We start from the raw sequence: 13,131 nt of genomic DNA, 5'->3' as shown, positions 1-13,131 counted from the left end.
TCGAATAACGGGGGTCCACTGTATATGTATGTACATGTTTGTCTGTATGTACACGAGTGTGTGTGTGCGAGCACTTGTTTACTAACAGTCTTCAATGGACCACTGATGTTCAGTGAGGGCAAGTTTCTTACTTCATTATGGAAAGAGGAAACAGATTGGAAAAGTATAAAACTGGAATATCTCGGTGTAAGATTAAATGCGAGAGACCTGGTAATGATTTAGATCGTGCCTTCAAGAATCACAACAGTATCACATTTGCAAGGCAAGTGATGTCAAGCCAATGATACTTTTCAAGTCTTTATGTGCTTTCTAGGCTGGAGTACCGCTGTAATCTGACAGCTTCATTCAAAATAGGCAGAATTAAAGACCTGGAGAATGTTCAGAGAACATTCACTACTCTCGTAGATTCAGTTTACCCTATAACTGCCACACATTTTGATCATTGGTGGGTGTACATATACTGCTACACGTAGATAAAAGTTTAAATTTTAGTGCCCTCAAAATGGCTGCAATCAGGAATGTTAGACCTATGCGGGATGTAGGTCTGCGTCATTGGTGTGTGCACCAGCAAAACATTCCTCCGCCATGCAGGGCATTAAGGTACCATACCAACACGTCTCGCTCCACAGACTATTGGCCATTTATTTACCCAGGCTCATTCTTGTATTGAAGATAGTGATGAGGACCTGGAATTGTATGAATGTGAAGATAGTGCTACCACTGCAGATGCCCCATCAAGCAGTACATACCAGGCAAACCACCAACACTGGTATCACTGTCATGTGTGACTATGAGACTGGCCTCATCATTGATGTTATTGTATACACAGGAATCACACCACTAAAAGATACTGAAAAGTTGCTAGGTATCTCAGGTGATGTCAAGAAAATGGAGACTTAGCTTGGTCTAGGTTATGCATTACAGGTACCATCCGACTTATGACCGAGCTTTGTTACGACCAACCAGTCGTAAGTCGAAATGGACGCAAGTCAAACCTTACTACTGAATATCAACATAACATTTTTGTAATGACTTTATTTTATTGTTTTATTTTGGTATTTAATTTTTTACTTTACTTTTTATGCTGTTAGTACTGTATTTTATACTGTAAGGTTTAGGATAAACACTGTACAACACAAACAGTTGTTTATTTCCCAGAAATTTGGCATACAAAACTCGGTCGTATGTTGAGCAGATCATAAGTCGGATGGTAGGTGTAGATACCAGTAATTGGTATAAAACCCTTTGTTGTTGCATTACCTAAAGACAAATTGTACAGACATAAGTGGAACAGTCAAAGCAACAAGGAATCGTGCCAAAATTGAAGATGCTAAATAAGAAAAAAATGCAGTTATCTGTTGATATCATGGCAGTTTGTTGGCATGATAAACACTGAAACAAAACAAAACCTAAACACAACCTACAACCCGAGTATCTCCACCTCTGCATCACATCCCCAATGCTTCTCTCTCATAACACCACAATGTCACTTGTGAAGTGTCCACAGAACTCCAAAATTATAAATTTGTGGAGCACTTTTTTCACACTATTAACACCTTATTTTATAATACAATTTATCACAATAAAGCAGTAGCCTGAATAACAGGGAAAATAATTTGCACTGTATTTCAGGTTTTCCCTGGTCAAAGAGCGATTGATAGAGTTCAACCAATTAGCAATGGCTAATCATGATGGATCAGAAGATATGTTGAACCGTGTCATGACAAAGGACAACATTGGCCTTGCTGCACTGTTGGAGACAAAGGAAGCAGCCTGGGAAAATACTGGTATGTGATGTTACCATAAATGTAAACAGTTGTCCTGGTTCTTGTTTGCATGTGCCTTTGAATGTCTACTTACATTTTTTTGTAAATCCATTTTTTTAATACCTTAACATTTGTTGGGTAGTAAAATTAGTAGTTTGCTAATCTTAAAGTTTTGAGTATTATTTTACCATTTAAACAACTTTCAACCTTTGCATTACTGGAAAGAGACTTTGAATTATAGTCTTGTCACTTAAGTTTAAAAAAGAAAAGAGGGGGAGGGGCAGAGAGAAACAGGTAGGGGTAGAGGGAGGGGGAAGGGTAGAGAAAGGGAGGGAGGGGTAGAGAGAGAGGGAGGGAGGGGTAGAGAGAGGGGGAGGGAGGGAGGGGTAGAGAGAGAGGGGGAGGGAGGGAGGGAGGGGTAGAGACAGGGGGAGGGAAGGGTAGAGGGAGAGAGGGGGGGAGAGGGAGGGAGGGGTAGAGAGAGGGGGGGAGAGGGAGGGAGGGGTAGAGAGAGGGGGAGGGAGAGACAGAGAGGGGGAGGGAGAGACAGGGAGGGGGAGGGAGAGAAAGGGAGGGGTAGGGAGAGAAAGGGAGGGGTAATGAGAGAGGGGGAGGGAGAAAGGGAGGGGTAGGGAGAGAGAAAGGGAGGGGGAGGGAGAGACAGGGAGGGGTAGGGAGAGAAAGGGAGGGAGGGGTAATGAGAGAGGGAGGGAGGGAGGGGTAGGTAGGGGGAGAGAGGGAGGGAGGGGTAGGGGAGAGGGGGAGGAAGGAGTAGGGAGAGAGAGGGAGAGGTAGGGAGAGAGAGAGGGAGGGGTAGGGAGAGAGAGAGGGAGGGGTAGGGAGAGGGAGAGGTAGGGAGAGAGAGAGGGAGGGGTAGGGAGAGAGAGAGGGAGGGAGGGGTAGAGAGGGGGAGGGAGAGACAGGGAGGGGGAGGGAGAGAAAGGGAGGGGTAGGGAGAGAGGGGGAGGGAGAGACAGGGAGGGGTAGGGGTAGGGAGAGAGGGAGGGAGGGGTAATGAGAGAGAGGGGGAGGAAGGAGTAGGGAGAGAGAGGGAGGAAGGGGTAGGGAGGGAGGGGTAGAGGAAGAGAGGAAGGGAGGGAGGGGTAGGGAGAGAGAGAGAGAGAGAGAGAGGGAGGGATGGGTAGGGAGGGAGGGGGAGATACAGAGGGGTAGGGAGGGAGGGGAAGGGAGAGAGAGAGGAAGGGGTAGGGAGAGAGAGGGAGGGGTAGGGAGAGAGAGAGAGAGAAAGAGAGGGAGGGAGGGGTAGGGAGAGAGGGAGGGAAGGGTAGGGAGAGAGAGAAAGGGGTAGGGAGAGAGGGAGGGGCAGAGAGAGGGGGAGGGAGAGAAAGGGAGGGGTAGGGAGAGACAGGGAGGGGGAGGGAGAGAAAGGGAGGGGTAGGGAGAGAGGGAGGGAGGGGTAATGAGAGAGAAAGGGAGGGAGGGAGGGGTAGGGGGAGAGAGGGAGGGAGGGAGGGGTAGGGGGAGAGAGAGAGGGAGGGGTAGGGGAGAGAGGGAGGGGGAGGGAGGGAGGGGTAGGGAGAGAGAGAGGAAGGGAGGGGTAGGGAGGGAGAGAGAGAGGAAGGGAGGGGTAGGGAGGGAGGGAGGGGAGGGAGGGGTAGGGAGAGAGAGAGAGAGAGAGAGAGAGAGAGAGAGAGGGAGGGAGGGGGAGGGAGAGGGAGGGAGGGGTAGGGAGAGAGGGAGGGAAGGGTAGGGAGAGAGAGAGAGAGAGGAAGGGGTAGAGAGGGAGGGAGGGTTAGGGGGAGAGAGAGGGGGAGGGAGAGAAAGGGAGGGGTAGGGAGAGAAAGGGAGGGGTAGGGAGAGACAGGGAGGGGTAAGGAGAGAAAGGGAGGGGTAGGGAGAAAGGGAGGGGTAGGGGGAGAGAGGGAGGGAGGGGTAGGGAGAGAGGGAGGGGCAGAGAGAGGGGGAGGGAGAGAAAGGGAGGGGTATGGAGAGACAGGGAGGGGGAGGGAGAGAAAGGGAGGGGTAGGGAGAGAGAAAGGGAGGGAGGGGTAATGAGAAAGGGAGGGAGGGGTAGGGGGAGGGAGGGAGGGAGGGGTAGGGGGAGAGAGAGAGAGAGAGAGAGAGAGGGAGGGAGGGAGAGGGGGAGGAAGGAGTAGGGAGAGAGAGGGAGGAAGGGGTAGGGAGAGAGAGAGGGAGGGGTAGGGAGAGAGGGAGGGAGGGGTAGGGAGAGAGGGAGGGAGGGGTAGGGAGAGAGAGAGAGAGAGAGAGGGAGGGAAGGGGAGGGAGAGAGAGAGGAAGGGGTAGAGATAGAGGGAGGGAAGGGTAGGGAGAGAGAGAGAGGAAGGGGTAGAGAGGGAGGGAGGGTTAGGGGGAGAGAGAGAGGGGGAGGGAGAGAAAGGGAGGGGTAGGGAGAGACAGGGAGGGGTAGGGAGAGAAAGGGAGGGGTAGGGAGAGAAAGGGAGGGGTAGGGAGAAAGGGAGGGGTAGGGGGAGAGAGGGAGGGGTAGGGGGAGAGAGGGAGGGAGGGGTAGGGGGAGAGAGGGAGGGAGGGGTAGGGGGAGAGAGGGAGGGAGGGGTAGGGAGAGAGAGAGAGAGGGAGGGAGTGGGAGGGGTAGGGAGAGGGAGGGAGTGGTAGAGAGAGAGGGAGGGAAGGGGTAGGGAGAGAGAGGAAGGGGTAGGGAGAGAGAGAGAGGAAGGGGTAGGGAGAGAGGGAGGGAAGGGTAGGGAGAGAGAGAGAGAGGGAGGGAGGGAAGGAGGGGTAGAGAGAGAGAGGGGGAGGAAGAGAAAGGGAGGGGTAGGGAGAGAGGGGTAGGGAGAGAAAGGGAGGGGTAGGGAGAGACAGGGAGGGGGAGGGAGAGAAAGGGAGGGGTAGGGAGAAAGAAAGGGAGGGGTAGGGAGGGAGGGGTAATGAGAAAGGGAGGGAGGGGTAGGGGGAGGGAGGGAGGGGTAGGGGGAGAGAGGGAGGGAGGGGTAGAGAGAGGGAGGGAGGGGTAGGGGGAGAGGGGAAGGAAGGAGTAGGGAGAGAGAGGGAGGAAGGGGTTGGGAGAGAGAGGGAGGAAGGGGTTGGGAGAGAGAGAGGGAGGGGTAGGGAGAAAGAAAGGTAGGGAGGGGGAGAGAGGGAGGGAGGGGTAGGGAGAGGGAGGGGTAGGGGGAGAGGGGAGGGGAGTAGGGAGGAGAGGGAGGGGGTTGGGAGAGAGAGGGAGGAAGGGGTAGGAGAGAGAGGGAGAGAGGGAGGGAGGGGTAGGGAGAGAGAGGGAGGGAGGGGTAGGGAGAGAGAGAGAGAGGGGTAGGGAGAGAGAGGGAGGGGTAGGGAGAGGGAGGGAGGGGTAGGGAGAGAGGGAGGGAGGGGTAGAGAGGGGGGGGAGAGAGAGAGAGGAAAGGGTAGAGAGAGAGAGAGAGAGAGAGAGAGAGGGAGGGGTAGGGAGGAAGGGGTAGAGAGAGGGAGGGATGGGTAGGGAGAGGGAGGGAGGGTTAGGGAGAGAGGGAGGGAGGGTTAGGGAGAGAGAGGGAGGGAGGGGTAGGGAGAGAGGGAGGGAGGGGTAGGGGGAGAGAGGGAGGGAGCGGGAGGGGGAGAGAGGGAGGGAGGGGTAGGGGGAGAGAGGGAGGGAGGGGTAGGGGGAGAGAGGGAGGGAGGGGTAGGGGGAGAGGGAGGGAGGGAGAGAGGGAGGGGGAGAGAGAGAGAGAGAGAGAGGAAGAGAGAGAGGAAGAGAGAGAGGAAGAGAGAGAGGAAGAGAGAGAGGAAGAGAGAGAGGAAGAGAGAGAGGAAGAGAGAGAGAGGAAGAGAGAGAGAGGAAGAGAGAGAGAGGAAGAGAGAGAGAGGAAGAGAGAGAGATGGAGAGAGAGAGATGGAGAGAGAGAGATGGAGAGAGAGAGATGGAGAGAGAGAGATGGAGAGAGAGAGATGGAGAGAGAGAGATGGAGAGAGAGAGATGGAGAGAGAGAGATGGAGAGAGAGAGATGGAGAGAGAGAGATGGAGAGAGAGAGATGGAGAGAGAGAGATGGAGAGAGAGAGATGGAGAGAGAGAGATGGAGAGAGAGAGATGGAGAGAGAGAGATGGAGAGAGAGAGATGGAGAGAGAGAGATGGAGAGAGAGAGATGGAGAGAGAGAGATGGAGAGAGAGAGATGGAGAGAGAGAGATGGAGAGAGAGAGATGGAGAGAGAGAGATGGAGAGAGAGGGAGGGAGGGAGGGGGAGGTAGGTAGGTCTGAGGTCACTGTCTGTGCCGTAGTACTGCACTACAAGTTCGGCTGATTCAGATAAGCTGTGAGTGGTAAATTTGGACCTAAATGAGAGAGGGGGTCTGTGTGGTAAGTGTGTACCATATAAAAAAAAACCTGCAGCACGCAGTGCATTATGGGAAAAAACTACAACTGTTGTTGGTTTAAAACAGCAACTTTGCGATGTGTTTTTGTATGGTTTTTATAGTTGTATTCTCAATTTCTTGGTCACCAAAGGGGGTATAAATGGTTTGTGAATTGGGGCAGTTTAGAATAAATGCACATGTAGGAGAGTGAGTGGAAGATGTAATGGATATTAAAGAATTTTTGACTTTTAAATTCATTCTCCAAAATTGCAGTTGATAGCCTAATTATGCACATTCTTGCCAGGAAGGGTTAGAGGGAGTGGGTAAGGGAGGTTTAGTGCTGAAGGCTTGGACATCCAACAGGCTTGTATGAGTTAGTGAATGGAGGAAAATGTTTTTTATAATTTAACATGGAGTGTGAGCAAGGTAACATTTATGAAGAGATTAAGGGAAATTAGCTAAATGGATTAAAATCTTGTAGATGGTAAGTATAGTTTAAGCACTGAAGTAGGGGTGGGGTCTCGATGGCAGCTTTGATGGGACTTGCACTAGTTTGCCAAAGCCATGCTGGTGTGGGATTCATCCATAAAAACCTGCATTTGTGGTCACAGTGGGGCCTATGTTAACTCCCTATAGTGTATAGGAATACAGTAGGGTCCCACTTATATGGTGGGTTAGGTTCCAGGCTATTGCCAGAAAACAGATATTGCTGGAAAGCAGAATGCCATTTTTACCATTTATAAATGCATGTAAATGCCAGACAACAAGTTCACACTAAATTATATTAAGTTAGTAATAGAACTAGGCATTAAAAACACAAAAAGCAAAATACATACACAGTACATTCATTACTTATTATAAAGTATTTGTAATCTTAATGTAGGGCAAGAGGTGAGTAATACTTATTTGTAGGAAATCAGGTGTAGGTAGCCCTGGCTCCTTGTCTCGTACTTAATATACGATACAGGTCTCCCTCAACATTCGCGTTTTTAACTTTCGCGGGCTTCACACATTCGCGAATTCCCAACCGCCAAATTCCCAGCTGCCAAATCATATTTAAGTTTACTGCCACGAGTCCTTACTACCCTCCCTCCGACCCCCACAACTGGCAGCCAGCCCTCCCACCACTGTGTGGTGAGTGTTTTGTTTGTTCATTATTTGCTATCAGTATGAATAATGTAAACCCATCCATGACTGCATATTAGAATGGCTATTCGGACAGGTATTGGAAGGTGACATCATGTGTTTACTCTTGAACACAGCAAAGAATCAAACATTTCTGCTACTGCTAATAATAATAAGAATAATATTAATATTATAATAATAATAATAATAAATACAATAGAATTGAAGAAGGAAATTGTACAAAAATACGAGGGCTGAAGCAGTGGTGGAGGAAGTGGTTGACGCTGCGTCAGTGTGGCTTTGTTTATGCTGGAGTGAGTATTAGTCTCTGTGCTCTTCCAAACATTTCACAATAATTCATTGTATTTGGTGCTTGTAGATTGAGTGTGACTGGAGTGGTTGAGGCAGTGGTTGAGGCAGTGATATTTACTAACATATATTTATAAATAATAATAGTACATTATGAATAACATTTATTATTATTATTATAAATGTTATTAATATTAACATGTACTATTATTATTTATAACATATATGTTAGTTTGGAGGGATATGTTGTGTATCTTTATACGTATATGCTTCTAAACTGTTGTATTCTGAGCACCTCTGCAAAAGCAGTGATAATGTGCGAGTGTGGTGAAAGTGTTGAATGATGATGAAAGTATTTTCTTTTTGGGGATTTTCTTTCTTTTTTGGGTCACCCTGCCTCGGTGGGAGACGACCGACTTGTTGAAAAAAAAAAAGTTAGTAAATACCACTGCCTCACCCACTGCCTCAACCACTGCCTCAACCACTCCAGTCACACTCAATCTACAAGCACCAAATACAATGAATTATTGTGAAATGTTTGGAAGAGCACAGAGACTAATACTCACTCCAGCATAAACAAAGCCACACTGACGCAGCGTCAACCACTTCCTCCACCACTGCTTCAGCCCTCGTATTTTTGTACAATTTCCTTCTTCAATTCTATCGTATTTATTATTATTATTATTATTTTTTTTTTTTATCACACTGGCTGATTCCCACCAAGGCAGGGTGGCCCAAAAAAGAAAAACTTTCACCATCATTCACTCCATCACTGTCTTGCCAGAAGGGTGCTTTACACTACAGTTATTAAACTGCAACATTAACACCCCTCCTTCAGAGTGCAGGCACTGTACTTCCCATTTCCAGGACTCAAGTCCGGCCTGCCGGTTTCCTTGAACCCCTTCATAAATGTTACTTTGCTCACACTCCAACAGCACGTCAAGTATTAAAAACCATTCGTCTCCATTCACTCCTATCAAACACGCTCACGCATGCCTGCTGGAAGTCCAAGCCCCTCGCACACAAAACCTCCTTTACTCCCTCCCTCCAACCTTTCCTAGACCGACCCCTACCCCGCCTTCCTTCCACTACAGACTGATACACTCTTGAAGTCACTCTGTTTCGCTCCATTCTCTCTACATGTCCAAACCACCTCAACAACCCTTCCTCAGCCCTCTGGACAACAGTTTTGGTAATCCCGCACCTCCTCCTAACTTCCAAACTACGAATTCTCTGCATTGTATTCACACCACACATTGCCCTCAGACATTATTATTATTATTATTAGCATTATTATTATTATTAGCATTATTAGCATTTTTAGCATTATTAGCATTATTAGCATTAGCAGAAATGTTTGATTCTTTGCTGTGTTCAAGAGTAAACACATGATGTCACCTTCCAATACCTGTCCAAATAGCCATTCCAGTATGCAGTCATAAATGGGTTGACATTATTTATACTGTAGTTTAATAGCAAATAATGAACAAACAAAACACTCGCCACACAGTGGTGGGAGGGCTGGCTGCCAGTTGTGGGGGTCGGAGGGAGGGTAGTAGGGACTTGCAGTGGTGGAGGCAGTGGTATTTAATAACATACATGTTGTTAAGGCATAACGTATGTATTTAGTACAATTTATGACGTTTTCATGTATTTTATGATTGTTCATGGTTCAACAAGTTAAGGAAGCAGTATTGTATTATATTTCCCTACAATATATTGGGGCACCAAACATTCACGGTTTTTCAACATTCGCGAGGCTCTTGATCCCCTAACCCTCATGAATGTTGAGGGAGACCTGTATTTAAAACAGCCCAGAAAGTTAAAATACACATACAGTACACTCATTATTTACCTTAAAATATGTGTTGTCTTATTTGTAGGAAGTCAGTGTAGGTAGCCGGTAGGTGTAGCCCCGCTACACCTACCGGCTACACTGTGGCCCAGAGCCATATTATTAGCATCGACATACCTTGTTCACTGAATTTAATCATTTCTAACAACTACCTTTAGACGCCATCATAAACGAAGGGAGAAGTAATGAATAATTCATGCTGAAAATTGTAAACAAAAGCGGAGTGGGGGAGTGGCTGGGCCAAACGCAGATTCATGCACGTTTTCTCTGGTGCCTGACCAGAGAAAACGTAATGTTGTCCCTCCGCCTGGCTACCACACAGGTCCACAAGTATTATTATCAGAGCGCATATAAAATATGCAATAAATGCCAGACAACAAGTTTACACTAACTTATATTAAGTTAGCAATAGAAATAGGCATTAAAAACACAATAAAAGGTAAGATACATACAGAGCACACTTATTACTTACCTTAAAATGTTAATATTAATGTGTGAGAGGTGAGCGGCAGGGTGTTTATTGAATAAAATCAAAATGGCACACCATCATCCTCTAACTTGGCACTTAAAGCAAGAGGCTTAAGACTCCTCTTTTTATCACAGCTAAGCTTAGACGCCATTGTCAATGAGAGCCAACTAGTTAACGAAAGAGTGAACAAGAGAGAGAACGTGATACAGAGTTCAGACAATGTAAGAACACAAACTGAACAGGTAGTGGGCGATCACTGTCAGGCAAAATAAATGCGTATTGATGTGTGTCTACTTTTAGTTCATTCACGTACATTTGTAAGAGTTTGTAAAACTTTTACCTCTCAATATTTTTTGTATTATAATAATTACCTCACAATACAAATACTCTTACATTGTGTACAAGTTAGTACAGAATAAACAAACAGCAACACTCCCATTCTCATCCAACACACCATTTTTAGAGTGAAGATGATGATATTATCATAATAAAAAAGTGCTAAACCCACAAGGGTCGTGAATTGCTATATATAGAGTGAAGGCATATGAAAGGAATAGTGTTCTACAGTTATCCCCCAGTGTTTGATTAGAGAAAACGTAATTCTTCTGACACTACCTACACAGCCGCTTTGTAAACAAATCTCATTTACGTCAATTTTTGTAGATGAATGGTTCAGAGAACCGACATGTTGATAAATTAGACACATGTGCAACTCTTGGGTATCTTTATTAAGGAAACGTTTCGCCACACAGTGGCTTCATCAGTCCATACGTAGGAGAAACTTGAACAGGAGGAGAATGAGGTAATCAGTCCCTCAACCTTGAGTCGATGTGTTCAGTCCATCAATCTTGAATAGAATACGGCATATGAGCGGAGAAGCAGCTTTATAAACCGTATGGCAGGAGAGGTGCAGCAGTCATAGGTGGTGTCACACTTGTTCAATGTTTAAGTAGGTCGTGCCCAAGAATTAGGCAAGCGAAGAATTCCTAAGTATTAAGATCCCAAGATTGATGGACTGAACACATCGACTCAAGGTTGAGGGACTGATTACCTCATTCTCCTCCTGTTCTTCAAGTTTCTCCTACGTATGGACTGATGAAGCCACTGTGTGGCGAAACGTTTCCTCAATAAAGATACCAAAGAGTTGCACATGTGTCTAATTTATCAACGTCAATTTTTATTCTGAGAGTTTATGTATCATGCTTATATGCTATGTAATGTGTTTCTTATATAATTTTGAGGAAAATATCATAGATGGATTAATGAAAATGTCTATATTAATGTAAAATAAGACATTTAATGTGATGATTATGTACTATTGGCGTCACGAGTAGAGAGACGCTTGGCGATTTTAATGTGTACCTGCACACCAGCACAGTGTGCAAGTATATTTAGGTACAGGTACACATAAGTATAATTATCAGAGTACATATAAAATACGCAATAACTGTAAAACACTTGATGTGGTCATGGAGAATGTAAACAAACCCGTTGGGGGCGCACCGTATCTGAAAGACCGTTTGCCATATAGCAAATTTTGGTTGTAATTTGACATCGCTGTATTAGCGGAACGCCGTAAAGCGAAACACCGTAAAGCGGGGCCCTACTGTATACGTAGTTGGATGAATCTTCTTAGAGGCAGCTGGCAGTGTGGTTAATGCACTGGCCTGTGAATTATAGGAGACTCTTGCCATGGGTTTAAACCTCACCTTCTTTTTTTTTGGGGGGGGGGGGGAGGTCATCCAACAGTGATAACAGCATGCTCATGACTGAGTTTTTTTTTTTTTTTTTTTTTTTTTTTTTTTTTAGATGGCAGGTGTTAAAAAATAAAAAAGTCTTCAAACCTTATTTGTATTTACACTTTTCATTGCTCTGATAAAGAATGTTATGGTATGTATTAAATAGTGCAATGTCTTTCTAGGGGTTCAGCCAGACAAGTCCCAAGTGAACCAGGCTGTGTTAGTGTGTACGGCTCATATCCATTGGGACCCAGAGTTTTGTGATGTCAAACTCATCCAGGTATGCTTTCAATTTAATCATTATATACCATATTTATAATTGCTTCATTATCATACATATGCATCAGAAAGACTGTTCTGCATTTACAAATGAAACTTGGACAATATTGACTAGAGCACTTTCTTTCAGACTATCATGTTGATGAGTGAGATCCGGCAAGTAATTGGTCAGATTGTTGAAGACTCTCAACATAGATCAAGGTTGGGTAGGAAGATGGAGCCTAATTCAATCCAGCTTCTTTTGTGCGGTGATCTCAACTCGCTCCCCGATTCAGGCAAGTTTGAGAACAATATTTTGAATTGGTAAAGATTGTATCATCTCATGGTTTTTATATGCACATGAATATAATTATTTGAGCTTAAAGCAAGATTGCGTGAAGGATATGAATTTGTGTAAGAAAAAAATATTTAATAACTTCTAGCAGAAATTGATAAATATACACACATTGAGGATAACTGAAAATACTTTTGTACCTGTTTGTAGCAACAGGAGGAAGCAGATCTAAGCCTGTGGTGTTCCATGTTCAGTACTGTATTGAATATGCTGTATCCTATTTTTTTTTATTATCTTGTAACCTATTCCACTGTTCTATACCAATACCTGGTCCTATTGAGAACAGAAAGGTACTGTACTATGACTAGAATAATGTACAAGTAACCCGCATAGAATTGCTGAATTCTATGAACGATACAGTAGAAATTCTAGGCATTAAAGTTGAAAATAGGAATTCGGTAATTATCCTTGTATATAAACCACCATCAGCAACTGCAGAGGAATTCACAGATCAGTTAAGGAAGATAGCTGTCTGGACAGGCTAGAAAATCTCAAACTAAATATTATACTCCTCAGAGATTTTAATCTTCCAAATGTAAAATGGAAGATGGCTCAACAATGTTATACCAGAAATATCTCTTGGAAGCACCCTGGCTCACCAGGAACATACCAGGGAACTAATGAGGCTTTGTGAAAAGTCCTTATTGAACCAACAGATAACTGATCCCATTAGAAATGAAAATACCCAGGATTTGATATACACCAACCATTAGGAACTAATCAGACGTAACAATGACAAAAACAATACACTGACCACAACATCATAAAGTACAAACTAGTATTAACTCAGAGTTAGGGAACTGCAGCAATAATGTAAGAGAAGGGATGTTCAGCAAGTTTAATTTCAACAACCATAGAACTGACTGGGGAAAAAATAAATCGAGAACTATCAGACATATCCTGGGAATCAGAGATGAACACCAGTCTTCACCAGTGCTTGGCAGAGCTGAATGTAGAAGCCTACAAGGTCTGTGTTAAACACACACACA

General features: G+C 45.4%; 1 protein-coding gene across 4 annotated transcripts in view; it reads left to right on the top strand.

The window, feature by feature from the left end:
• The window catches only part of LOC128700739 (CCR4-NOT transcription complex subunit 6-like), a 348,534-nt gene that overhangs the window by 318,497 nt on the left and 16,906 nt on the right, over positions 1-13,131 (top strand). For all 4 annotated transcript variants that reach the window (XM_053794124.2, XM_053794126.2, XM_053794123.2 and 1 more), the window contains 3 exons: positions 1,633-1,787; positions 11,712-11,809; positions 11,939-12,083. In XM_053794124.2, coding sequence (XP_053650099.1) covers positions 1,633-1,787; positions 11,712-11,809; positions 11,939-12,083 — 398 coding nt within the window. The remainder of the gene's footprint in view (positions 1-1,632; positions 1,788-11,711; positions 11,810-11,938; positions 12,084-13,131) is intronic.

Source organism: Cherax quadricarinatus, chromosome 56, assembly GCF_038502225.1.
Source record: "Cherax quadricarinatus isolate ZL_2023a chromosome 56, ASM3850222v1, whole genome shotgun sequence".
Taxonomy (NCBI): domain Eukaryota; kingdom Metazoa; phylum Arthropoda; class Malacostraca; order Decapoda; family Parastacidae; genus Cherax; species Cherax quadricarinatus.
This window is presented reverse-complemented; position numbering and strand designations above follow the sequence as displayed.